The sequence below is a fragment of the Protopterus annectens genome, chromosome 3.part1 (genome assembly GCF_019279795.1).
Source record: "Protopterus annectens isolate FY-2018-M chromosome 3.part1, PAN1.0, whole genome shotgun sequence".
Classification (NCBI taxonomy): domain Eukaryota; kingdom Metazoa; phylum Chordata; order Ceratodontiformes; family Protopteridae; genus Protopterus; species Protopterus annectens.
In genome coordinates, this window is record NC_056732.1 from 339,546,517 (window position 1) to 339,574,499 (window position 27,983).

The window sequence follows — 27,983 nt, forward strand, 5'->3', positions numbered from 1 at the left end:
AAATCATGAAGATTACAGCCACCAACAGAGATCAAGACATACAAAAGAATTTGAGCCTGGACCATCTTTGGTATCATCATCCAAAAAATGAAGGTCATGATCTCCTTGACACTCAATGTAGACAAGAGCAATAATGCCAAATTCTTGTCTAACGAAAGTAATCCTCTTGGTCAAGTTCAGAGAGGCCTTTTATTTGTTTTTAGAAACTCAAAGGTACTGCCACAATGGCACTGCCTAAGACAATTAAGCTACCAGACAGAGCCCCCCTGAGGCCATTAGCAGCCCAGTCACCCAGGTAAGAGAACACATGGAGATAATTTTCCTGCAAGACCTCTACCACAATTTACAACACCTTGGTAATCATTCTAGGTCCAGAAAACAATACAAATAACAGCATTTTTATATTATTTTTCTTATCTGTGGCCTCCTGACCATCATGTTTTTAATAATAACTGTGCTCTCCAATCCACTCCATGTCATTGGGATGACAGCAGGTTACAGCATAAATGTCATCTAGGCAGCCATGAGGTATGCCATAATCCATCTTCGTTAAATAACACTGGCATCTGTAGACATGAGGACCTGCTATGCCTTCTCTTTTGAGTGTGTGTATTCCTGCACGGACTCAGTGAAGACTACCATGTAAGCACTGCTTGGAAGAGGCAAGCATATATCCCTGGCCCATACAATGCATGATGTGCATCTATCTGTCTACATGGCTGCCTGTATTTTGCCTGGCCAGACCTCCTCCCAGAATAGCGAGCTTATGTCTGACACTCTCTCCCACATTCTTTGTTGGCAACTCCAGCTTCTGGGTTGTTAGTAGATTCCTTGTCATTTGGACCACAGTCAGGGCTTTCTCCCTCTATACCAAGAAGCCAACTTCAAATAGCAGCATTTAGTACTGAAAGTGGTGCCACCCAGAGCAAACTGAAAGAACACCCTGTATAAAGTCCAAACACTGATGTTCCAATATGCATCCATCATGTCCACAACACTATCTAGCTGACATGCAGGATCAGAAAACAAAGGAAGCACAAACCTCGTGAAGAGGAGACTAGGTTAGTCTTAAGATCTTTGCAGAGATGGCGTGGTCTAAGTGGAAACCATTCTGTGAAGGAAACTAAATTTTTTAGGATGTGGCTTTATATGACTACATCTAGAGTCTAGCTGCCTTTTGTGATGGGTTCTCCAAGCCTGGATTAATTCTGAGTACTAGCCATATATAGTCAGTCCTAAACAGTAGTAAAGATGGCAAGCCTATGATGGTTTTGTCACCATCGTCTCAGACAGCAAAAATGAAGCGTGCACCACTGCATGACACCTGAGGCACTCCGCAACCTATGAAACAGAATGAGTTGAGATATTATACAAAACTTCCCCAGTGTTCAGTTCAGATTCCTCTTTTGGAGGTCGTAAACCAAAAATGAAAAGTCTGCTAAATGTTAAACTGACCAAGAAGGAGGCACCTAGAACAGCCAGTCTGAGCTTATCCCTGAAGGACTAGGGCTTGAGCTACAGACCTGAGACAGTTACCTTAGCTATACTGTCATCAGAATAAAAGTCAGAGTGGGCCACAGGAAAGACCCCTGTAATAATCTTAACCAGAACCTCCCTGACTCAGTTAGCCAGTTCTTGCCAATTACCTAGTATCAGCTACTCCAGTGCCTGACCCACTAGGGAGGACTGGAACCTGGCCACATATGATGAAGAGTTTTAAAGGCTACCCAGCACTAGTGCAAGAGCTGATACTGTTTGTCAAAATACTATAAAAAAGAAAGTGTAATTCCAACTGCAAAATGACAAATTCCAAAATATGTTGGCACATGATTAAAAACTTTTTGCAGTGGGGCTTGGCCTCCTGCACTTCCCAGTGATGGGGGTTACAGTCCCTAGATTCCAGCTAAGTATACATATATACACGCAATGCTAACTCTGAAGTCACTGCACATCTGAGTAAACAATTAAGGCAAGTATCAACCTCAGAACTGGCATATATTCCCCCATTCATTACTAAACTTTCATCATTTCAAGAATTGCTCTTCTGGTTTTCACAATTATAACTATCAGTCATTTTAAGAATTACATCTTCAATGTGGTAGAGAATGTCATCTTACTACCCCATGCAAACTCCTGAGCACCTTATCCAAAAGAAAAAGAAAATGTGTTGTGACCCCTGGAACATATACTAGGCCAAAGAGATTATGCAGGAGTCTACCTTAAGATGATAGACAGAATCTTATCTGCTCAACTGGAGTTTACTGAGGCATCAGCCTTCTTAGCAGCATAAGGAACACAATTCAGATGCTTCCAGGCTGCAAAGATGGCATCCTTAAGTCCAGGCTCCAATGGAATGACCTTGTTTATTTTAATCATATAATGATCAAGACATTTCTTGGGGGAGGAGGAGAAGTCACAGATCAATCCATAGAGAAATTCATTGAGAGTCTCCCCAAAAGAGGGTTCATTCTGGGGCAAGAATAACAGGAAAGTGAAGAGTCACTTCCCTTATCTGCATTAGACAGAAGGGTCTTTACATCTTCTCAATACCCTTCCTAAGGTCTTGATTGACAGTAATGTATTCAATGTGTGAGAGGCTGAGTAAGTGATAAGTGAATGGGAAACACCCACTGGAGATAATCTTGATATATGAGCAGTTTGTGCACGATCTGGCACTGTTGTCTGCTCATGTTCCCTAAAGATGCACCCCCACAAGTCAGAGAAAATGTCCTAGCACCAAGCATCAAAGAGCTGATGAAAGTCTAACATCTGATGTTGTCTATGAAAAATTGCAGGAATGGAAGGACTTAAGCCTCACTAATGCTAGACACTGAAACCTACTGACTCAGCATGTGGAGGAAGAGAAAGGAAGATTTCTCAGACCTGAATTCAGCTAGGGAGCATACACAAGGCTACATGAGGGACCACTCCATGGGAGAACTGAACCACTGGACAAATGATGCAGTCACCATCTAATGACACCCCCCCCCCCAGGAGATATGCCAGTGGTGTATCCCTTGAAAGACTGTTGTCATCAAATGAAAATACTGCGTAAGCTCAAGCCCTCACAAGTGGAAGGGGAGCTGGTGTTATGTGCAGACTAAGGGATTCTTTCATGGAGAAGAATGCATCTGATGTCTTGCCTAGGGTTCCATGAACTTCTCATGTTGCACTGACTCCAGCCTAGGGTCACATGAGAAATGGTCCTCACACTCCCTGCACTGCCATTTTCAGACATTTCATGCAGGTCTCGTGGTTCTCCTTTCTTCATTTACAGACGGCTAGTTTAAAACACTGATTCTGATGACGCTGCACTCCTTTCTCAATCAGCAGAGACCATGCTGATGTGGGATCAGACCCATAAGCTGGTGTCTACATTACTGTATTTTACATTACACGTGTTATTGGAGTATTACACTGCTATTAATAGTTTCTGTCGTATTGATTTTTACTATTTATATCTGCTGATGTTGTCTTCTCTTCGTTTGCACTACTATGACGTCCAACATACGCTACTTATATAGCCCAGGATTGGATCTTCCACAATGAATATAAGGACTGAAATCTCAATTGTGCTAGCAGAAGAAAATAAGTGAGGTTTGCAGGGACTGACTGTGCTTTCCCAGCCATGTGTGTGACATCATGACATTGTAACAGACATGCACTGATGTAAGCAAAGGGGAGCACTCCCAACATTTTAAATTAATATTCTACCAAAAAAATACAATGCAAGGAGATTCCATGTTCTATGCTTTCATACATTCAGACTGAGAAAAATAAACTACCCTACAAGTACTTATTTAACAGTTGAAGGATTCCCAAGGACCTCTCAAAATGACTGTGACTTAGAGCCCCCTTCCACCACCAAAGCTAGTTTATAAGTCTTGTTTAGCATTTGTTTTGAAAAGCTGTGCTATCCCTGCAATTGGGGTATTTAAGGTGAAGCTCCCTTTTTTTACACTTCCATGACATACATCTCTTTCTCTTCTTTGTGTTGGTTAGGTTTTGCAGACATTTTAAATTAACTTCCTTAGATGTTCTCTTATGTTCTTCAACCTTTCCTGATTTCTTTCTTTAACTCATCATTTTTAGATTCCTGTTTTTCTACATTCTGTAAAATTTTTTGTAAAAGATTAACTTTTTTAGGGATTTATGTCTCTAATTTCTGTAGCACACTTTTCCCAACCGTCAAACCCACGGTGGTGGTGCTGCGGTAGCATTGTCGCCTCACAGTAAGACGCTGTCCAGTTCGATTCTCAGCTAGAGCGTCTTCTGCATGGAGACGTGCGTGAATGGGCGTACCTTCATTGAAGGTTGTGCGTCAGGCCTGGAAAGCCGGTATGTAAAAATCAACTGCCAATCATTAGCGGACCGGAGTTCCGCTGTGGCGACCCCTAAAAGCCGAAAGACACATACATACAGTGTCTTGTACAGCTACAAGGCAAAAAAAAATAAATAAAAATCACTCTAAGTGGAAGTCTTTAGCAGTATCTTCCACTGATATGTTCTGTGACTTAAATGGCGATAACGCTACATTTGAATACTTCAATAAACATCGGTATACAACCATTTTCTCAAATGATTACAGAAATTAAGCCAAATGACTGCTGAAACTATTCACAAATGGAAAAAGCAAATAAAAATGGTACAAAAAAGGCAAGAAAACATGAAACTTCTGCTTGAAATAGGAAATGTATTTGCAAAGACCTTTGACTGCTTAAAAAGAGACCACATAGTACAAATATCAGTGAGTAGAAGCTTAACTGTGCATAGTGCAGCAAAATCCTCCATGATAAAACTATAGCAGGGAAAAATAGGACCAAGAAGGAACATGTGCCTAACTGAAAGTGATCTCTCCTTAGCCTGAACAAGCAAATAAAAGCACTAGTGAAATCCTCCAAAGCAAACTTTGAGTCCAAACTGGCCACATCTACTAAAGACAATCATAAGGCTTTCTTCACCTATGTCCGCAATCTCAAGGGAAGCACCCAGATCTGCTCAGAAAGGAATGTTGTGTAAAATCTTACCATAACCATAGATGTCCTTCTCTTCCATGTTGCAGTATTCTACTACTAGTGGGTTTACCTTTCTTCCGTTTACCCTTCTTCCGATCAGGTTGTCCAGCCATGTTTTCACATATTTTCAGTCCCTCTTTGTGCGTCGGACATCTGACGTGGAGGCAGAAACGTGGACCATAAAGGTGACATCTGCATGCACCAGCCCTCAGAATATAGATAGCAGCCCCAGACGGAGCCAGTCCTGAAGGGCACAGCCTATCCTGAAGCTGAGGAAGTGCAAGAGTAAGAGGGGGAAGGAATACTGCAACATGGAAGAGAAGGATATCTATGGTTATGGTAAGATTGTCCACAACATTCCTATGTCCTTCTATTCCAATGTTGCAGTATTCTACTAGCGGGTAAGTACCAAAGTTCACTGCTGACTGGGAGGTGGCCTGGAAGAGGACTCCAGGAATCCATGCAGGATAGCTCTGGCAAACCCAGCCCTGGCCTTGTAGTGTCTGGTGAAGGTGTGTACAGAGAACCAGGTAGCTGCCTCCAGAATGGAATTAGTGTCTAGGCCTTTAAAGAAGGCTCCAGAAGAGGCCATAGTTCTTGTGGAATGGGCCCTGACATTGCCTAGCAAGGTCTTCCCATGGTGTGAGTAGCAAAAGGATATAGCCCTGGAAATCCAGGATGAAACAGTCTGCTTGCCCACCGCTTTCACCAGAGCCCTGGGTTGAAAGGAGACAAACAGTTGGTCTGATTTTATGCTAATAAAATCTAAGCTGCCTGTGCACGTCTAGGGAATAAAGGACTCTCTCACTATCTCCCTGTGGGTTAGGGAAGAAGGTAGGCAGGTGGATAGCCTGACTCAAGAAAAGGTCGTTGACCTCCTTGGGATTGAAGGAAGGGTTTGTCCTAAGGGTGACCTGTCCATATGAAAAACCTGAAAAGAGGGTGTAGCCATAAGGGCTTGAAGCTCTGAGACCCTTTTGGCCGAGGGCAAAGCTACTAGCAGTACAGTTTTCTATGTGCAAAACTTTATGGGGGCTTTGTCAGCTGGTTCGAAGGGTGCCACAGTGAGTTTTTCTAACACATAACTAAGATCCCGGGGGGAGGGGGTTGGTGTACTGGGTGGTCTTAGGTGCAGAACACCCTTGAGGAAAAGTTTGGCTGGGAGTCTGGATGCCAGAGGAGGGTCCATAGGCATGCAGGCAGAGATGGCAGACAAGTGTGCCTTAAGAGAGGAGTAGGACAAACCTGACTGTAAGAGTTCACACAGGTAAGACAGAATCAGGTGAATACTGCTGTCCAGCAGATCCATCTGTCTTTTTTGACACCAGACAGAAAACCTTTTCCATTTGGAGATGTAGGATTTTCTTGTATTGGGTTTCCTGGCCTCCTGCAGGACTGAAAGCACGTCCTCATTGTAAAGGTGTCTGAAGGGGATCAGAATCCTATCCGCCACAAGGTGAGGTGCAGAGTGCGCCACTGTGGGTACATCTATGTCCCCTTGTGCTGTGTGAGTAGGTCCACTGAGGGAGGTAACTTGTGGTGATTGCCCTTGGACAGATGAAGAAGTAGAGGGAACCAGTGCTGCCTTGGGCAGTAGGGGGTCACCAGCAAGATGTTTGGTGAGTCCTGCTGAATTTTCAGTAGGACTCTTTGAATTAATGGGAAGGGGGAATGCATACAGGAATCTCCCCTTCCATCGAATTGAGAAGGCGTCTGTTTGTAATGCCTTCAGCTCGTGTATCCTGGAGCAATAGCGCTGGAGTTTCCTGTTTGTGGAGGAGGCGAACAGGTCTATCTGTGGAATACCTCACCTGTGGACCAGATTTAGAAACATCTCTTGACAGCATTCATTCGTGGCTGTCTGATTTGGTTCTGCTTAGAGCATCTGCCTGTGAGTTGTGCTGGGATGGGATTTAGGCTGCCTCAAGGGTGATTCCCTGAGAAGTAGCCAGCTCTCATACCTGTCGAGCTAGTCTACATAGGAGGTTGACTTGGTCCCTCCTTGCTTGTTGAGGTACTACATGACTGTGGTGTTGTCTGTGAGGATCTTTAAGAGGTCCTGCTGGAGGTAGGGCTGGAAGTCCTGCATGGCGAGGAGAAATGCTCTCATTTCCCTAACATTTATGTGCTCGTTTGTGTTTGTCTGTCTACAAACCTTGCACTATCCTTGGACCCAGAGTTGCCCCCAGCCCAGATCTGAGGCATCCGTGTGCATGGTTTGGGAGAGGGGAGGCATTTGTAGGGGTAGTCCCGGATTTTGGGCTAGCTGAGATAGCCGCCATTTCAATTCTTAGCGGAGACAGGGGGGGAGTGGAACCCTGAACTTGAGGGGGTGGGAGTGCTGGGTCCACACTGAGCGAAGGTACCATTGAAATTTCCTCATGTGTAACCTCGCTAGGGGTAGCATGGGGACAGTGGCTGCCATGTACCCAAGTAGTCTCAGGAATTGTCTCGCAGACAGTTCTGATGAATCAAGGGCAGAGAGGGGGTGGTGGGAAAGAGATATCACCTTTTCCCCTGGAAGGGAAGTCATCATGATGTTTGTCCTGATTCTGCATCCCAAGAAGACAATGTCCTGTGCTGGATGGAGTTGGGATTTTTGGAAATTTATCAGGAACCCTAGAGACTGCAGCAGGAACAGAAGGTCTTTCATGTGATGAAGGAGGGTTTCTCTGTTTGCTACTTGAACTAAAAGGTCGTCTAGGTACAGGAATATTTGTATTCCCTTGGTCATGCAGTAGGCAATCACTGGAGCCAGGCACTTTGTGAATACCCTTGGGGTGGTGGAGAGCCCAAAAGGCATGGCACATAACTGAAAGTGAGAAGAGCCTGCTAGGAACCTGAGATATTTCCCGAATGCAAGCTTTATGGGGATGTGGAGGTATGCATCCTTTATGTCCAGGGTTGCCATGAAGGCCTGAGGAAGAATCAGGGGAAATAGAGTGGACACAGTGAGCATTCTGAAGGAAGGGACCTTTAGGAACAGGTTGAGGTGGGAAAGGTCTAAGATAGGTCTCCATGGTCCTTCCTTTCTGGGGACCAGAAATATTCTGGAATAAAATCCTTTCCCTTGAGAATGAGGGGGTACTGATTCTATGGTGCCTTGATGCAGCAAGTTGTTTAAGACCTGATGGAGAAGGGGCAGTTGGGATGCAGGTGCTTGCGGCATGGCCAGTCTTGGAGGAGGAGGGAGCCAAATCATAAAGTAACCCTCCCGCAGGATGGACAAAACCCACTAGTCTGATGTGACGAGGGACCACGTAGGTAGACAATGACAGAGGTGGCTGGACAGGGGAAGGGAGGGAGGTGGGGGTGGAAGGAGTTGTGGTAAGCAGTCAGACACTGCCTGCTCTGTCAGGAAAGGGAGGCCTCTGGCTACTGGGCTGAGGTGTCGTAGGCTGAGTGGACCATCTTCTGGGGGGTCTTCAAAACCTGGCAGGGACTGAAGGCCTGGAGGTCTTTCTGATAAATTGAGTCTTAGCCAGATAATTCCTCTGGAACTTAAGGAGAGGAGAGACTAGGAGATGCTTGAGGTCCTGTAGTTCCTTCCCTTTTTGTTGCAGAGACTTAAAAAGGTCAGCCACTTTAGCACCAAATAGGGCTGAGTGGTCCAGGGGGGCGTCCAGGAGCGTGGCTCTGAAGTCATCAGGAAGTGGCTGCAGACGCAGCCAGGAGTATCGCCTAAACATGTATGCTGATGCAGCTGACCTAGCTGAGGCTTCAACAGCATCGTATCCACACCTAAGGGAGTGCTTGTTCACCTGAGAGATCAGCCCTAACTAGGAGGACAGGGATGCTTTAGCAGCACAGTCAGGGATGCCATTCAATTCCTTGGAGGCTTTGTCCAGCACAGAAGGAGAGCATTTAGCCATGTGAGACTGGTAATTTGTTGACCTAAAAGCTAGGATGGTAGAGGTGTAAATCTTCTTTCTCCACCTCTCCATAGCCTTGCTGTCCTTATCTGCAGGGAGGACAGTAGTGGTAGGAAGGAGCTTGGATGCCTTGTGCGTGGAAATGGAGATAGTGGCAGGGTCTGCCGGAGGGCACTTGAGCAAGAATTTGTCTGTGTCAGGGACCCTGTATAATCTATCCACCCTGCGAGGAGCAGGTGGTTGGGAATCTGGATTAGTGGATGCAGCAGCGAATGCATCCAGGAAGGCAGGATGAACAGGTGGAATAGGCGAAGGGTTAGGACAATCCATCTGTATGAGATCATAAAATATCTTTTGTTGCTCAGTCATGTCTGAGCATTCCCACTTGAAGTGATCTCTCATCAAGTTAACAGTATCACTGGAGGTTAAGTCTTCCACTGGGGAATGAGGCACTGGAGAGGTTTCCTCAACTGCTTCATAAGCCGGGGGGGATCAGATCTGGGAAGAGTAGGACAGGGAGTCCTCCGAGGAGTCAGACAACTCCTCCTCTGCTGGCTGACTCATAGTCTTTTCAGGGATGGAAGGTCTGGGACTTAGAAGAGGTGGAACAGCAGGAGCAACTTCAGAGATTATAGACCCATCAGCCTAACTAGCCTGATCTGCAAGGCCATGGAGCAGATTATCATGGACCTCATTAACAAGGACATTGGCAATCTCCAGACACTGGATCCCACACAGTTTGGTTTTGTCAAGGAGAGGTCAGGCCTGTTAATTTTGGTTGACTTCTTTGAGACAGTCACAAAGGCCATAGACGAGGGGAAGACAGTGCACACCACCTACCTTGACCTGGCTAAAGCCTTTGATACTATTCCCCACTCAGGTATAATAGATAAACTCTCTCAACTAGCCATCAATCCATATGTTACCAGATGGGTAGCAAACTGGCTCACTGATAGAACCCACCTAGTCGTAATAGGGGAAGCCAACAAGCGGTGTACCCCAAGGATCGGTCTTGGGGCCTCTGCTGTTTGGGATATACATCTTGGAAGTGCAGGCCAAATCTAGTGGGCTATGGCTGACCAAGTTTGCAGATGACTGCAAGTTGGGTGCTGTCATCAATTCCCCTAGTGATGGGGACATCCTCCAAGAGTGTTTCACCCAAACAAATCACTGGTGCCAAAAACATGGCCTCAAACTAAATGCCAAAAAATGCATCACCCCCCCCCCTTTTGGGGAGAGTGACGTCCCCACAAATTATCACATTGATAATAAGGTACTAAGCACACAGTCATGAGGGACTTGGGCACCCAGGTTTATAGCAATCTGACTTTTGACCACCATATTGCCTCTGTTGTACAGATATATGGCCCACCTCATTAGTAAGGGTATCTCATCCAGGGACAAGGAGGTCATAACATCCCTGTATTCTTCCCTTATAAGACCCATTACTGAGTACAATGCCCCTTTCAGCATGTACCTCACAAAGCACATGCAGCAGCTGGAGAGACCACAGACGTTCCTCACCCAGAGAATCTAGGGCCTCATATATCTACCCTACACAGACAGGCTAAAAGCCCTGTCCCTCTACTCAGTCTCCTACAGACTCTTCAGAGGTGACCTTTGTCTGGCATACAAAGCAATCTCAGACCGCACCCTGATGGGGCTGCTGCATATCTGCAAGTCAAGCTCCATTCAAGTAACCCGCATGTGCGACTTCAACCTGGTCTGTGACATCAACAGGACTCATTGGTGGGACAGAATTGTGTCCCAGAGACTCTCACTTTTGTGGAACAGACTCCCTATCCACATGAAACAGAGTACCTGGATAACTGGATGGGGAGCAGAAAGTACACCCCTGGGATTCCACCTGTGTCCCTGCTGGACAGTGGCATAGGGTGCTGGCTTGTTTGAACATGGGCTAAATTCTTAGCTAGGCTTGCAAGGGCCTTGGGGCCAATAGTCTAGTAACTTCCTATGATCCTAAGAGAAAGGTGTACTGAAAAAAAAGAATGACGTTGAAGAAAAAAAAGAGAAAGGGATGATCAGGGCAGAGAACAGTCAATAAATTTAGCTCAGGACTGCTGTTGCAAATCAGCAGAAAGTACTCAATTCAGGATGCTGGGGAGGGAGTTGCAAGTGAGTCTGGTTTAGTCAGAGCAAATTTACAAATGCTGCATGCATTGTCCAAGAACACAGTACATTAGAACAGCTGTAACACACATACTCCTCTGAACCCAAACAACCGTCATGTAAAGATATGCTCACTTTGATTCTGGCAGTTCAAATTTCCAACAAAATACTTCAGTGATGAGCAGGCAAGTCTAATGCTTATGTAAAGACTTACCCTACATCTGAGCTCCCAAAAATAGACGCTGTAAGACTACTTGTTATATCCTCTGGAAGTCAGCTAAACGTTCTGAATGTAGATGCAAAATTACTCAGGTTTGGACACTCCCACCAGTATGATGAAGTTTTTTGCATGCAAGAAAGTAATTTCTACCCATAAGAACAAATATAAAATAACATAGACTGCCCATTTTGATGTTTAGCAATTAGAAACATAAATATCAGCTAGGCTCAGATAACAGAATTTAGTTTTATTTTCTTCAGAGGTAGGCAAACTGCTCAGTAATTGAGAGTAATACGACATCCTGCATGCACTTTACGGGATTACTAAAGGCATACTACACTGTAGATTACAGGAGGCAGGATGTTTTATGTTTGCCTAACAATAAACAAAACCTGGAAGAATCACTGCAAAAACAAAACCACGAGTCACCCACAATGCTGCTGTCATGTGTTTTATCTTTATGAATCCTACTCAAAAGTATTTTTCACGTATTATGCAATAGTGGTAATGCATGCTGAAAAGTCTTGTTCTAAGAAACCTGAAGGCAGGGTAGGGGTAGGGGTCCAATCTGGAACTTTGCATTTTGGACTGCACTTAATAGTAAAAAAAAAAAAAAATCAATGTATACTATTTTAAAATGAATTTAAAAAAGCTTAATGTAACACATTTATGCAAGTGTTCCAAAATGGTTTAAGTCAACACTGCCAGTTGCCTGCAACCTCATGTAATTGTATTGGTAGCAAAGCCACAAGTAATTTAAGGGAGGTTAAGGCAACTGTGCCAGATAAATAACTTGTGGTCAAGTATGTTCAAAAAGCATTCCAGACACAAACCTGGTCATTTGCTTTCTCAATGAAACAGCAAGATACTGCTTTTTAAAATGTCTGCATTAACCAGAATATGACAAAATACAAAGGCAGACTGCGGTGGTGGTGCTGCGGTAGCGTTGTCGCCTCACAGTTAGACGTTGCCCGTTCGATTCTCAGTTAAAGCGTCTACTGTGTGACGACATGCGTGAATGGGCGTTCCTTCGTTAAAGGTTGTGCGTTAGGCCCGGCAAGCCAGCATGTAAAACTCTACTGCCAATCATTAGCGGACCGGAGTTCCGCTGTGGCGACCCCTAACCGGGAAAAGCCGAAAGACGCACACACACAGTTGAAATACAAAGAAAAACAGACATGCATTGTCAGCTCAGTGCCCCAGCATGTAGACAGTAAATGTGCCGAAAAAGCTATTCTGTAATGTTTATCTGCCTTATTCTGTTTGAGCAGTAAACAGTAACAATACCACTCAATGGGATTCATTAACGCCTACGCTAAGCATAAACCAAGTGTACACCATTCTGAGTGAACACACAACACAAGCATAACTCACATCTTATTTCTCCTAATTTTAGCTTTCTTACTGATTTCTTGCAGCTTTAAATATCGAGGGGGATATGTAAAGGCTACCACAAAGTGCAGACTACATGTACACTTAGTGTAATCTGAGTGACTAGAAAGCAAAAAAATGTGTTAGGATGATCTTGAATACAGATTGTGTACACTTAAGTGTAGGCATTAATGAATCCCGCCCCCTGTTTTGTACATTAGAGATTGTAAACATCCTTACATGTGTGCTAACCCTAACCACGGTGCTCTCTCTAACCCCCAGCCCTATACTTTATCTTACCAAAAACTTTCCCCTAACAGTACTATTCAGACAAAATATGTCTGGGTGTACTATTAGTTTTTTTTTTTATTATTTGTGTCCCAAATGGAAAAGGAAAGCAGTTGCTTTTCATTTTCAATTAGGTGCGTTTTAGTAATCTATTGTTTCAATAATTGCAGGATTTTATGTGCAGAGTTTGATATAACATTTTAATACATACATACACATATATGGACACACACACATACACACAGGGCCTTCTTGAACTTCGCAAACCGTCATTAAAAGATTAATAAATAAAACAATAAAAGTGTAGTAAATAAAGCTGAATTCTAGGAAACCAAATCTCATCTCTGGGCAGCTGGGCTCCTCAGGCACATTGTAGAAGATATAAGTGAGGTAGATATCCACAGTACTAAAGCCTAATTCAAAGTCATCTGCATGAGAAAGTTTAATAATACAAGTTTAATCCATTCTGAAGTGTCATGCATTGCCGCTATAGCAGAGTCAATAAACTACGTGCTTCAACCACCCCTACCCTCTAATGAACAGAGGAGGATCCGTCTGAGACACCAGCCTCAAGTGTGCAGGCCTCTGTATTCACAGAGCTGCTGGAAGTGGCCCAGTAGTTAGATTTACAGGAATAGTTTTCATTAAATGCCCATGTGACTATCTTGATTAATGTCTTTCCATACATCATTTTCTTGTGAACAATGAAGGTTGCTGTTGTCTCACAGTTTAGCACTCGGGGTTAAGGCTATGAGCTACTAATTAGCTTCAACCCAAAGTTGGGGAGTTGATTCCTTTAGTCTTCACTTGCATAACATGAGAGTTTAAGGAAGGAGCATAACCAATAACCAGAGACTGCCTCTGTCTCCTGTAAAAAGAGGTGCTTGTACTTAGTTAGATTTGTGTGGTTAACCAATGAATAAAAAAACAAGGTGAACAGGCAGCCACATGAAGTCCTGATTAAGAGTAATATAAACACATACTTTTGTTTTTCAGCTCTAAGAGGTGTTGCTACACCTATATCATAACACTGAAATCCTAAGTCACAGTTCACACACACACACACACACACACACACACACACACACACACACACACACACACACACACACACACACACACACACACACGCATGCACACACGCGCGCGCACACATACACACACACGCACACAAGCACACGCACACAAGCACACACACATCAAAGTGCAAAACAAATAAGAATAGTAGGTTACAGATAAAATACCCTGGCCCCCTAATTTCTGTACTGGATTAGAGAACAGAGCAGTGTGGATAGATTACACAATGGCAAGATGGGTGTATACTAGTGCTTATAACCTCCCTCTTCTTGCCAATTTTAAGGATCACCAAAATTCAGTAAATGTTCAGTTAACCAGTCTCAGCAGAATGATGTGAAAGCAAGCGTGCTTCACTAACCAGTTTCACTGACAGGATGCCACAGTACCAACCCACTGAGGACTACTGGTTGCACAGTAGCTTATCTTCTCAGCATTATTAATTTCTTTCATGTTGACATGTCTGCATGAGCTGTAGCTGAAAGAAAAATGTAGAGTTTCTCTGCATAAACGATGGTTCAGTACCAAAAACTAAAACAATAACAGCAAATTTTAAACTAAGGAAATTAATGAGGTTGCACAAACTTCGGCTAGCAAAATACACTTAAGTAGATACTCCTAATGCTACCATATGCCATTTGGGGTATACAAAGGCATCATCAGTGCATGAAGCTTGATTGGACCTTAGCAGCCTTAGCAAAATTAAAGTTGCTAACCATGCTTTCATTTCTCAAAAAAAAAAAAAAAAATTAAATGAAATGCTGACCGCAAACTACTGCCACAGAAACAAACGTTAAAAGAACTACCGTGTTTTTGATTAAGTATACCTATTTTTTTTTTTATTCATGACACTAAGCTATATTACTAATTAAAGATGCAATGCGGACTTACTCATTAATTTGTATCTGCACATACAAGGCACACTGTAGCTGTGAATTACAGTGAATTACAGCTATGACATCAAAAACACTATCCCACACCCAACACAGAGCAGGTAGGGAATTTTTTTTTTTTTATTTTGACATTTGTTTACTGGGAAAACTCAGCTGGGGCATAGCTCATTTTCAGTGGTGGCCCAGGAAGAAATGCTCCAGAAGCATGTCTTTGGAACTGGAGAACCTTTTGCTGTGAGGTAACAATGCTAACCACTGCACCACCATGTTTGCAGAACTTGTTTACATTTCTTAATCCACTATTTTCAGCTCAGGTAAGCCCCCCCCCACAATAAAAAAAACAAAAAAAAAAAAAAAACACCTGACTAAAACATATTCTCAGAACAATAAGCACAAATGAGCTCAGCCAATAATGATCTCAGGATAAGTGCTTGTCTTAGATATTAAAAATAAGATACCTTCAAACTACTTTCTTTGCTTCTTTACCTTCCCCTTTACCCTTTAAAGTTCAGTAATCCAACATACCTCAGAGAGAAAAGGATGATTATAGCACTTAAACTGCAGCATAGATATGTGTACGTATAAATACAGCAAACCACTTCTTTAAATGCCCCGGTACTGACTAACAGCATAGGAGGTGTGCTTACCGCAGGCTTGGATGGGTGGTGTCAATGAATAGTGTGTGCTGCTCTAGATAGCACAGTCAGTACTATAAGATGGACAAAAATGAACTTGGTACCTACATAGACAAAAACCTTATTCAAAAATCTTTCATTTCTTAGGCAACTGGAAATTCAAGTGTGCCAGATCACCAAATTCAAAACATGGCATTTCAGAGCCAAACATAAAGCTAACTTATTTTATCATGGTGCAATCATATTTGCGCAATAGACTATTATCTAAACACAGTGGTTAAAGGGGGTGAAATTACAAGTGCTGTGGGGTAATATCTCTTACCCTTGGGTTCAGTTCCTAACACAACACAGCTACAGTGTGCTGACATATAAAACTTACTTAAAAGTTATTTTCCTTGGAAAGAAAAATGTTTGCTGGCAGTATCACTTCTTCAAATGAAAACAAGCAAGTCCCTGCTGCTAAATTTCTTTGTCTTATAATTTTGCATTGGCTATGAAAGTATTCAGAAATTGTAATACAACATAACACTGCTGGTACAGGGTATACAGAAAAAATACTGATCTTACACTGTAATAATTTGTCTCCCTGTTCATTTTCCAACTGAAATTTTAGCTGACATGCCACTATATAATGAATTAATTAATCCTTGTGATGTTGGTACTTCATTCATCAGCTTGTGTAGTGTAAATTTTTCTATAACTTGTCTGTTTTTGCCGTAGGTTAGAGAAACGGAATAAGGAACACTTTAAAAAAGGAGACTTATTTTCTCAGTCGGGTTACTCTTAGTGAAAACTAAGAAAGTAGGATAAATAATCAAAATGGTTATTTCTAAAAGGTGCCCTGAGTCTTCTTTGAGTCCCTTTTCTCCTCTTTTAAGATATAGGACTACTATATCACTTTGTGTTAAAAAAAAAAAAAAGAAAATTATATTTTCTCCGAGGGAAAAAGAAAAAAACTGCAGAATACTCAGCTTTACATTATGTGAATATACTGCATGTTAGACTGGGTGATAGTGGTAACGTTTATAATAAACTCCTGAGTACAAGCTATTTAGTTCTGCTGAAGTTCTGTTGTAATGACTTTACGACTTTACAGAGGTAACACTGTAATACTGTTATACAATGAGGTACTGCATCAACACCTTCCCACCCAGTCACAGAGAAGTTAATACTCTTGTTTTTTTCACAACAGGCATAGACTACACTGAAACCAATGGAAGGATTCGGTTAGGAGATGTGTATATTGACCATGTGACAAAGTAAAAACTGAAGTTTCCCTTATCCAGAGGTTTGTCAAGCAAGCAGAAGCCGTCAATCCACCATCTGTATATGAAATGTAATCCCAGAAAGGAATTACACCAAGTCTTGCATGAAGCAGTCGGGCTCTGCAGACTTTCGTTATTACGTCTATTTGCTAAGGTTTTCCAGTTGTGCTGGCCTAAATCCCATCTTGTGGTGGTTTTGTAGCATGTGAAGTGAAAGTAAAGACCACCAAAGCTGCTTCACTTGAACATTAAGGCAAGCATGCAAAGCTTCAGGTTTTCAAGGCAACAGTCAAGGGAACAAAACAGCCTGACTGTCAGACTCCTATTTCTAGCCTTCTGAAACACTAAGAAAAGGAAGGATTTATGGGTTAAAAAAAAAGAATTTTGTAATGACTCACCTTGCTTAAAATGTAAATGACATCACCCCTTTTAAAAGACAATTCATCAACTTGGTCTCCTATACAGTCCCACAGACCTTGGTAGAAGTTGCCATAATCTGTGCTTTTGTCCACTACAAAAACAAAACAAAAGGTATTAATGACACATTAACAAATCTTCTGTGGAATTTATGACGATCACAGAGTTTATCTAAAAGCAGCTGCTAGCAGTTACATAAAATCAGAAATATTAAAACTAAAACGTGTGCGTATGTGTGTGTGTATATATGTCAGCACATGCGTATATATTTTGGAATATCTTTTATAACTGCCGAACATTCTGTACTCCTGAGTTATAGTATTGTTAAGCAATTCTATCTTCACCATTGGATATTTGCAATGAAACTGCCAAAAAATAAGTGTAAAAACTGAAACTTCAGGTGATGAGTGGAACAACCACAAACCTCCTCACCTGCACCTTAGTTACTATAACCAATAAGGAGGTTGTACAACCTCAATGTAGGATAAAAGGTTTCACTGAGGTGTACCATTGCTTAAGTACACAGCTGCCATATACCTCATTATTCGGCAGTGTAAACTTAGACTTATCAGGACCCCATGACACTCTTCTGCAGCGATGCCACTGACACAAGCAGGCACAGTCAGACAGTAAGTAAAGAGGGTAATGTTGCTTTCTTAGCCATCAGACAGATTCACAACTGTTAAAAAAATGTTTTTGGTTAAGTGCCCTCCAAAAGAATAAGGAAAATAAACAGCACTGAATACATAGCTAATTTGCAATCTGCTTCATTTTAAGGGATGTTGAACCACATCTGCAGGTTCTTTCATGAAAGAAGTGACACTATCTGAAACAAGAACACATTTCCTGGTAGAAAACTGGGTATGAAATATATATGGACTTCAAAGTCATGTGCATATGAAATGTAGGACCACCTCGTGAAGTCTATTTGCTATAGTGATTGGCACAGTGTCACAAATTGGTCTATATTCAAAGTGTCAGAAATCCGCCAATAAATTAAAATGTTACTTGCTTAAAGGCTAATTTTTCACCTTCTCTTCTCTACTTCTCCATCTCTCTTGCGCTCTCTCTCTTTTTTTAATTAGAAACTCAAAGTCGATATGCTCTTAAAGAATGAAGGACTCCATTCTTTCTTTTTTTTTTCCACTCCCCACAGAATCTTACCTAACTGCTTCATTATTAACACCCAGTCACTCATACCTCAAAACTGTACAGATTTCTGCAGAATGTCCAGATTTTTGCCTCATATTTTTGGTTGGTTCTTCATAAAAATTGTGTTTTTTGGCAAATCAGTGGGATGATCTAAAAATTAAAGTCACTAAATAATGACATGCATTTGTGTTTCAGACTTCATATCCCTCAGAAAACTCATGTGAGCACAAATCCTATTATTCTAGCAACTTTCTAAGTTTATAAGAGCAATATTTAAAATGTGTCCCTATTTTTGGGCCTTTGTCCCCGCATTATGTCAGGCTTTGTCCAGATTTCTTGTTTTAAGAGGCTGCAGTCAGTCCATTCATTCCAATGGTGAAGGATTAGGGCATCCTTTGGCAAGGCAAGAGCCTTGTGGCCCACTCACTCCTACCTGGGAATGCCCACTGGCACTCTGTTACTGGTGAGTGTTGGGTGGTAGGGAGTGGCCCAACTTCCTGGTCCTGTAGGGCTACTTATCATATCCACTGGAAGAGTCCACCTCCTCCTTCCACTGCTCTTCTAACCTTTGCCACTGCTGTCTCCTAAACAGAAACCTGGCTCTGCACACCAAGTTCCCCTCTGCTCCCGGTGTGAGATGCACTGTGACTTCATAGGTTCAGTGGGCTACAGCTCTACCACGTAACACCTAGTGCTCCTGCTAGGTATCACTCTTGTGGCAACTGACAGCCACCACCCCTCCAGGATGGATGAGTCGGTATGGCCATTCAGTTCCGTCTTCCTCAGCTAGCTCCTACAGGCACCCAAGCAGCTATTTACACGTGATCTGCAGTCCAGTCAAAGTTTTATCCCTATATGGCATTGAGCTGGCTCAAAAGAGCCCCCCGGGCATCATGGTCTTTTGTTATGTTTTAATTCAGTTTTCTGCTAGTTCCTTTTTTAGCATAGGTATCTGTTGCAGGATAATAAAGATGAATGCAGTATTTGTGGGCAGAGTTTCAGACAGTTACCACAGCAGTGGGCTGACATTTATGAAAAGGCTGAAATGCAATAAGATCCTCTGACATCTGACAGTTTGTTCTAGGTTCTGCTGAAATGAAGTAGATAAAGCACTGTAACCCACACATTTCTGGAAATCAGTGGCAAGTAATAAAACAGGTGGTTAATAGAGTACAACTGCCATTTGGAGCTCTTTGGCACAAGACTATCTAACAGATATCACACAGCGTTCAACTAATAAATCTCCATGGAAATATTTACCCCAACTCTTTATTTTAAATAACTAGTACTGCTGTATCTGACAGAAAAACTCAGCACATATATTAATGTGTTTTCATTCTGTTTAGTTACTAGTTAAACAAAGAAAGCAAACCAAAGAAAGACAGTAAGGAAAAAAGGAAGGTACCCCTTGGCAATGGCTTTGAAAGAGTAACCACAAAGGGTACTGGCCAAACAACCAAATGCCAAACAACTATATACATCTCATAACACAAACTGTCATGGGAAATATGCGCAGAGTCTAGTGAAATAATTCAGACTGATTTGGCTTTTAGCAGAGTTGCATGAAACCACTGGGTCTCAGCAGAGTTAAGAAACGCCAATACTGCAAGAATGCATACACAGAAAGATTCACATTTACGTGTTTGTCCCACACGGTTATTGTGCCACAGCTGAATCCTAAGTGAAGAAAAAAGCAGTACGTGGTTCTGACCAGGGCCTCACAATGAAAGCCTATCAAGAAAGAAAACAAAAATCAAAGCAGCAGCAGAAAGAGACGCCACAGCAGCCGTGTTAAGGAAAAGGCTGCACAGGATGTCCAGCAATTCCACACTCAGACTCTAACATAGCCACATACATTCTTCATAATGCAGTGTCAAAAGAAAAATACGAAGCAAATATGGTAGCACTTTCTTAAAACCTGCTGCTTTTGTAAGCACCTTCCTAAAACTTGGTGCTTTTCTATCTCTGTTTTTTTTTTCTTTTCATCATGTTTTGATTTTCAGTTTTGCTTGATATCCCCACGAAGTACCACGGTGCAGCTGCTGCACTCTGAAGAACATAAAGGGTTGGGCTGGTGGCATGTATATGTGTGTATGATGTACTGTCCTTTGCCAAGTATAATCAGATACATTGTCGTACTATATAAGGATACTTACAGCCATAGCAGTCTTAATTTTTTAATGGAAATCCTCATACATTTCTCATGATTCTTGGTCTATGAGATGTGTGATTACAACAGTCTTCAGAATGATCTTTCCTTGGGTTGTATCAACTATGGTACATCAGTGATCCTACAACAGAAAGTGACCTGTGCATAACTGTCTGTACTCTCAGCCTTTGTAAACTGCTATGAAAAACCCTTTGGTACTGTACTGTTCTATATAAAGCTGACTTGTCCAAATTTCTAGTATCTACTTCAAGTTAACACAGTTATAACAAAGTTAAGGGAGGCACAGGGGTACAGCGCTTAGCATTGTTGCCTCACAGCAAGAGGTTCTCCGGTGCGACTCTCGGCTGGGGTTCCTTCTGTGCTGAGTCTGCATGTCCTTCCTGTGCATGCGTGGGTTTCCTCCAGCTGCCCTAATTTCCTTCCATATTCCAAAGAAATGCATCTAGAGTGTTTCTCCCCTGGCCTCCGCTGAAAACGGGCTGTGTCCCAGTCGGACTTTCCCGGAAAACAAATGTTAAAATAAAAAAAATAAATAAATATAATAAAATATACTGCACCCCTTCTAGTGCAGATGCTCTTTTCACTACACAATTGAGTTTGGCAGATGCTGCACGGGGTTAAGACTGTAAGATGTAGTTCCTATAGCACAGGGTTTGAGTCTCTCAGCCCACATTTGCATACTGTTTGATCTTGAGCAAGTCAGCCAGGCAAACACCATTTCTGGGTCACCCATTAAAAGGGACTCTGTGTGTGTGCTGTGGCCCTTCCCAGTTAACAAATAGGCATTTATTTTTTATTTACTTAGAAAAGTGCCATATATGTAACTAACATAAACTGTTATATATAGTGTTTTTGCAGGGAGCTCAGCCCCTCACCTTCCCCAAATGCAAAAGGCTTGTCTCACATCCCCAGTCTCTAAATAAAATGCCTCTGCACCAACACAGAGAAAAAAATAAATTACTTACCTTTTCTCTCTTACTGGTGTAACATACCTGACAGTATTTTGCAGGGAGGGCATGCTTCCCTGCACCCTCACAAAAACACTTCACCACTGTCCTTTCATTATTAGTTACTACAAGACAGGCTGGTTATGTGGTCAGCAGCCTGGGCTTTGCTCAGCTTTACTACTGTAAAACCAAGTAGACCCACTTATTCCAGGGGAATGCATATACTTTTCTCATTTATTTAATTGTACTGAACTGAACTGACAGAGCCTTACTGGGTGTCTGTCCAACTTTTCATGCAAAACCCTGGTTGGTAGTTGCACTAAAAATTGTTTAAGACACCAAGAAACTCCTATCTTCTTCAAGCACAAGGATCCTTACACTATGGAAAAAAAGAAAGAGAGTAACATGACAGCAGAACATGGCATTGGATTGTGGTTTGATTCAGTCCCTCAAAGTTTCAGAGAGACTGATTGTGGTTACTGTGGTTGGAGAAAGAGACAGAGTGAAGAAATCTGATGCTGCCATGGATGACGGCCAGAGGGCTAAAGAAATCATTGCTATCTGAATAGCCTTCTGCGGCATCAGTATGCTTGTACACTTAAAATAGTGCAAACTATTCCCTGACTTCAAGCATTTAGCTGGGGCTCACTGGTGAGGTTTCAGTGATATCTTTGTTGAAAAATGAGAACCAGATAACGTGTCTGTGGAACCTGGAGAATTAACTGCAGAGAAAAGTGCTGTTTCTTGAGGAATTACTGTTTAAAGGAAAGTCTACTAGACACACATTTAAAGATCTGGGAAAAGGACTTTCGCTAGCTTTTACATCTTTGTGAATTGCATGCCACCTCTGCATTGTGGTTTTGATCTTTCCGCCTTGCACTGGTACACGTATCACATTGTGTGAGTGTGTGGTGAGTTGTGAAGCTTGCTTACATCATTTTACACTGACATTTATTTGCATTATATTCAAATGCTACAACTCCTCTATCAGCATTTAATAACATGTCAGCAGCCATGGGGAGGTTCAGCAGTTTCTGAATTGTTGCTTACAGCAGCCTTGCTACAAGAATGATTCACAACTACTTCTTAAAGGCAGATGATGGCATTTTTATGAACTCCCATTTCATCAGAAGATATCGATGACATCACCCCTCTGGACATTTCTCGAGCTTTATAGAATATGGAACAAGTAAAAGTTGTGAGGAAAGTTAGACTTCAAAGGTGCACTCAAAGTCACAGGTGTCACCTAATTGCTGTGTATTCTTTCAGAAACTGAAAGAAGCACTAAATTGCAGCATTTTATGTTTAACTGGTGTGAATTACCAGCTTTGACTTCTCAAGCCCTTGTTGACCTTTGGGTAACTTATCATGATTCATACTTGCTTTGCTTGACTGAAATGAAACAATGTACAGGGTTTTGTTTTTGATCCCAGATATAAAGTTGCAAGTGAACTGTTTTGTAATATCAGTAAACATAAGATCACTTTACTAACATGATAACTCTCATGTTAATAGCATGTCATAAAGCAATAATTTATTTTATTATTTTCCACTAGCTATAGAATATAATATTGGATATGGTCTTCATTACTCAAAATGGATGATACATAACAGGTGCGACAGTAACAAACTGACACTCTTTTTAAAAATAGCTGGACCTAATGACCATGCTGCTTCTGAAAAGAGTACACTGGAAAACACAAGAGTATCCTACCAATATTCATAACAGGCAAGGACAAATCTGATTCTTCTTTTGTTTTTGTCATGAAAAGGTACAAGAGGGTTTATTTTAATAAAGAAGAACAAACACGAATCATACTGCATATGACGTACAGGAGCCAGAAAAAAATAATAAATAAAGCTGGTTCACCAATTGAAATACGATTACTGCAGACTTCACATGGGGTAGGTCCTTTGTAATTGGTACCTATCACACAACAAGTTGAAAGGATTCCCAATTAAACATCAAGGATCACAACAGTGATCCTTGGAAGAATGTGGCAAAGTATGAAAATGGGGAGTTGGAAACTGGGGTTGTCTTGTAGCATCCCATTTATTCTGAGGTGCACTAATCTCTGAGTAAGTGTATGTATGTGGCAAGGATTTGGGGATGGGGAGAATCCCCCTGCAAAAATCCTTTAATGGTATTACAGTGAGTTCTAAAATGTGCTGATTTCTTGGGAAATCACACTTTAATTTTTAGAGCTTTTGGATTTGCAATTATTGGACTACAACTTTGAGTTCAAAGCCATGTGAAAGCCTTATAAGTTTGAAAAAATAGACATAATTTTCCCAAATGATGCAATAGAGTGGACTACTGATGGCAACCTCAAAAATGTGACAAACACATCAAATGGACATCTTAAACTTATGCTAAAATATCACTGCTTAATAAGGGGCCTGGTTATGTTCCTTCTAAAGTTACCTATTATGTAACAGTGCCTGAGATTAAGGCCTTTATTAAAAAATAATCTTAAAATACTTTGTCTTACTGGGAAACATGAAAAACAGAGAGAAACTTAATAGTAGTAGTGTCTTGTTTCAGATCTACTATTTACATTGAGGAAAGATGACAGGAAAAAAGAAGGAATACAAAGCAAATGATGACTGCCAGAAACCTAGCTACTAAACTGAGCAAGTGGCATGCACTGCATAAGGGCATGATAGGGGACAAGACCAGTAAAACACCAAAAGCTGATAATGTCACTATAACACACATCAGATGACGAGGAGAGGAACAGGGATATACCAATAGCTGACAAGGTCATTATAATGGATACATGCAATAGGACAGGGATAGGGATATACTGATAGCTGACAATGCCACTATAACTGACACATGAGATGAAGAGTACAAGAACAGGGATATACTGACAGCTGACAGTTTCATTATAATGGACACATGATATGCACAGAACAGGACTAGGAATATAATGAGAGCTGATAATGCCACTATAATGGACACGTGATGCACGTGACAGGGATATGGATACACTGATAATGTGCACAAAACGGACAATTTGGGTAATTTTTAAATGTTACTCTAATTCACTTAAAAAAGTTAACATAAATACAGGTTATGCATCAACATGTACTTTCTGAACAATAAGACAACTCTAAATTCTGGTAAGAATAACTTACTGCAATCCTCGGTAATTTACTAGAAAATCAAAAATTTTATAAGAGGCAGAGCAGAACTATGAGGCAAAATCAGGGACAGTTGAGAGTTATGCATTTGAGTGACACTAAGAATTCTGATAGAACAATCTAATTCTCACAATATACATTCTCTGGTACTGTACGCATTCACAACATACAGAAAGAAAGTAATACTAACACAAGTTCTGTGTGAATAATGTTGTAGAATTTGTTAAATGTGCAAAGGTACTTTGCATTGAATCATATATATAACTACTATGTTAAGGAACAAACCACTACTCCTGCTGAAAATGTAATTGTCACACTGTTTCTTCTCAAGGGAGTACGTGCCATGTTTTTTTTTTTTATTACACTGCGTATTTATACATTTTATATTAGATGAAAGCAGTAGAGTGGGTTTTGAGAAACATATGTTGACCTATGATACACACACTTGTTTTATTTTGCTAGGTTTATACATTTTAGTCCTTGGTCTGTGACTGTCCTATAACAACTGTACTGAGCAGTCTGTTCTGCCTACCTGTAACTTTAGGTCTTACTATAAGGTGCCAGTGGTTGCGTAGAAAATCTTACATGAATGGGTCCCTTCTACATAAAATGCTCATTGGTGTCTTGCCAATCAGCTTGATCATCTGCTCCACGTGTGTTTGTGTGTGTGTGTGTGTGGTATTATAGGCCCAAATTGAGCATATTGATTTCATAATGCCCATTTATAAAATATTCAAAACCAAAATAGGAAATCCATAAAGAGTGCTGTGCCTACACGCCAAGGCAGAGAAAAGATAAACAGGCTCTAGTTAAACTCTTTGGTATGTTTTTATGCGGTGAAGGGTGACCCTAGTGAGACATCAATTAATGTTTAAAGGTGCTTAAACTTTTTGTTACACACACACATCTAAGTGCTGTTATGATTAGGGCCTGTGTTACGGACAGTGGTGTCCACCAAAAAACAGTGACAGAAGGTAAAAACAGCCTTTAAAAGCTGTTAGAACTTTACTCTGCCACAATAGTTTTAACTCTGTTCTTACTTGCAGTACATGGAGCGCTGTGCCTACACTTCCATACCAGGGAAAAAGATAAACTAGTTAAGCTCTTCCCTAGTGAGACATCAATTAATGTTTAAAGGTGCTTAAACTTTTTGTTACACACACACACCTAAGTGCTGTTATGATTAGGGCTTGTGTTACGGACAGTGGTGTCCACCAAACAACGGTGACAGAAGGTAAAAACAGCCTTTAAAAGCTGTTAGAACTTTACTCTGCCACAATAGTTTTGACTCTGTTCTTCAGTTAGTTTTCCCACCCACTCTCCCTGTTTCTGTTTTGGTGTTAATCTTAGTGGCTTTGAAGCTGCCCCCCCTCTTGTAAATTTGTGTTTGGATACTCCTTCTGGGCCCATCTCATTTGCTCACTCAACTGAGTGCAGTGAGATCATATTCTGATTTCAGGCACTCCTACTGTGTACAAAGAGAGCATCTGGGAAAGAACAAAAAAAAATTAAGCTTGTTTCCTGCCTTTCCTGTTATGTGGTCTAGACTGTTTGTAAGCATCAGAGCCCCCAAGCCCTTCTGGGTTGGAGGGAAGCCTTCTAGCTTAGTTTTGTTTCTTATAACTAGCCAGTTTTCTAGTTTCAGCACTCAAATCTGTTTCTTTGAACTCAGCACTTGTTCAGAACTCATTGTAAGCACTACATAAGCTGGAAATTACTACAGCACTCAACTTTCCTCACTTGTCGAGTGGAAAGCAGTTTTTAATACTTAATAAATAAGCACTTATCCAGGCATGTCTAAGGCTCAGCTCCCAGTGATTTCTCCTGTCTACCTGATGAATATGGGCATCTTGGGGCAATGCAGCAATTGCCTCATGTACACAGACAACCCTCTCCCCCTACCACCCAACACTACAACCTGTGAGAGATGCACTTATATAGCCAAACTGGAAGCAAAGCTCTCTTCACCCAAGACTGGACTAGACAGTCAAGAGGAGAAGGTAAACACTTGCACCACACCACACTCATCACATAGTCCCTCAAAACCTACAACACCAAAACACGCACATAGAAACACAAAACACATACCTACATTCGCGGAGGCTCTCAATAAAAACCTGCCCAAGCATCAGGGACATCCAAAGCATAAACGCAAGCAAACTTCACCCCCCCCAACACAACCCAAATGACACATAGCCCACAAACTGTGTGCCACTCAACCACAGCCCATAAGGCATAACAACGTACCCAACACTCTAGTCATAGGTGACTCTATAGTCAGGCACACTGATGTTCCACTCACTAGACTAGCTGCCTGTCAGGTGCCAGGATCCCACATAGCATGCACTCAGGTCACTCCACAATAAGTACAAATATGACACTGTCATTGTCCATGTTGGTGTGAATGACCTGAGACGTACCTCCCTGGACTACATGAAAAGAGACATGGAGGAGCTCTCCGATCTTGTATCCCAGGCAGGTATGACCCTAACCCTGAGTAGCATCCCGCCATCACCCAGAATGATACCACAGTACAAGGACAAAATGATTGACTTCAACACTTGGCTAATCTTCTGGTGTCATTCTAAGGGGATCCAGTATTTGTCTGCCTGGGACGACATGATCGACAGACCATGATGCTTTGCCAGAGATGGCCTGCACCTGTCGCCCTTATGATTCCAGATACTGGCTAAGGCTCTTGCCACCCCTATAGTGCCTTTTTAGGCAAGGTTCAAAAGACAAATTCACCACCATAACAGGTACAAATAAGCAAAATCCGAGGGTAATGCTACTCAATGCTAGAAGTCTAAACCTCAAAATGCACTCACTCGAGGCACTCCTTAAAATGGAGAACATTGACATCTGTGCAGTGACAGAGACCTGGTTCAAAGCTCCAGAGAGCATCCCTGCATTACCAGGCTACAATTCATACCACACCTTTCGGCCACCTAACCCAGAACAAAGCACTAAAGATGGAGGCGTGTCCATATTCATTAAGGATATCCACACCTCCAGGCTAGTTGCACAGCATAATGCATCCGAGATTATCCAAGTGCAACTAACTCTGGGCAAGACCGCAATCCAAATTGTAGCTTGCTACAGACACCCCAACCATGCCCCAGGATTCACACTCCTCATTTCTTGATACACTGGAAAGTATTAGGGTATAACCCAACACCCTAATAATGGGCAATTTCAACTACCCCACCATTAACTGGGAAAACTACTCATGTACCAACTCTTTTGCTCAACGTTTTCCAGAATTCATAAATTCTAGCTCCTTGGATAAACTTATTCACACCCCCACCAGGGGCAGCAATATCCTAGACCCGGTCATTACCAACATGGGAAACCAGTGTTCCACACCAGAGGTCAATTCCTCGTCGG

At 41.9% G+C, this 27,983-nt stretch overlaps 1 protein-coding gene across 3 annotated transcripts in view; it reads right to left on the reverse strand.

The window, feature by feature from the left end:
* SKAP2 (src kinase associated phosphoprotein 2) overlaps window positions 1–27,983 on the reverse strand; it is a 1,551,387-nt gene that overhangs the window by 77,202 nt on the left and 1,446,202 nt on the right. For all 3 annotated transcript variants that reach the window (XM_044066788.1, XM_044066787.1, XM_044066789.1), the window contains one exon: window positions 17,162–17,274. In XM_044066788.1, coding sequence (XP_043922723.1) covers window positions 17,162–17,274 — 113 coding nt within the window. The remainder of the gene's footprint in view (window positions 1–17,161; window positions 17,275–27,983) is intronic.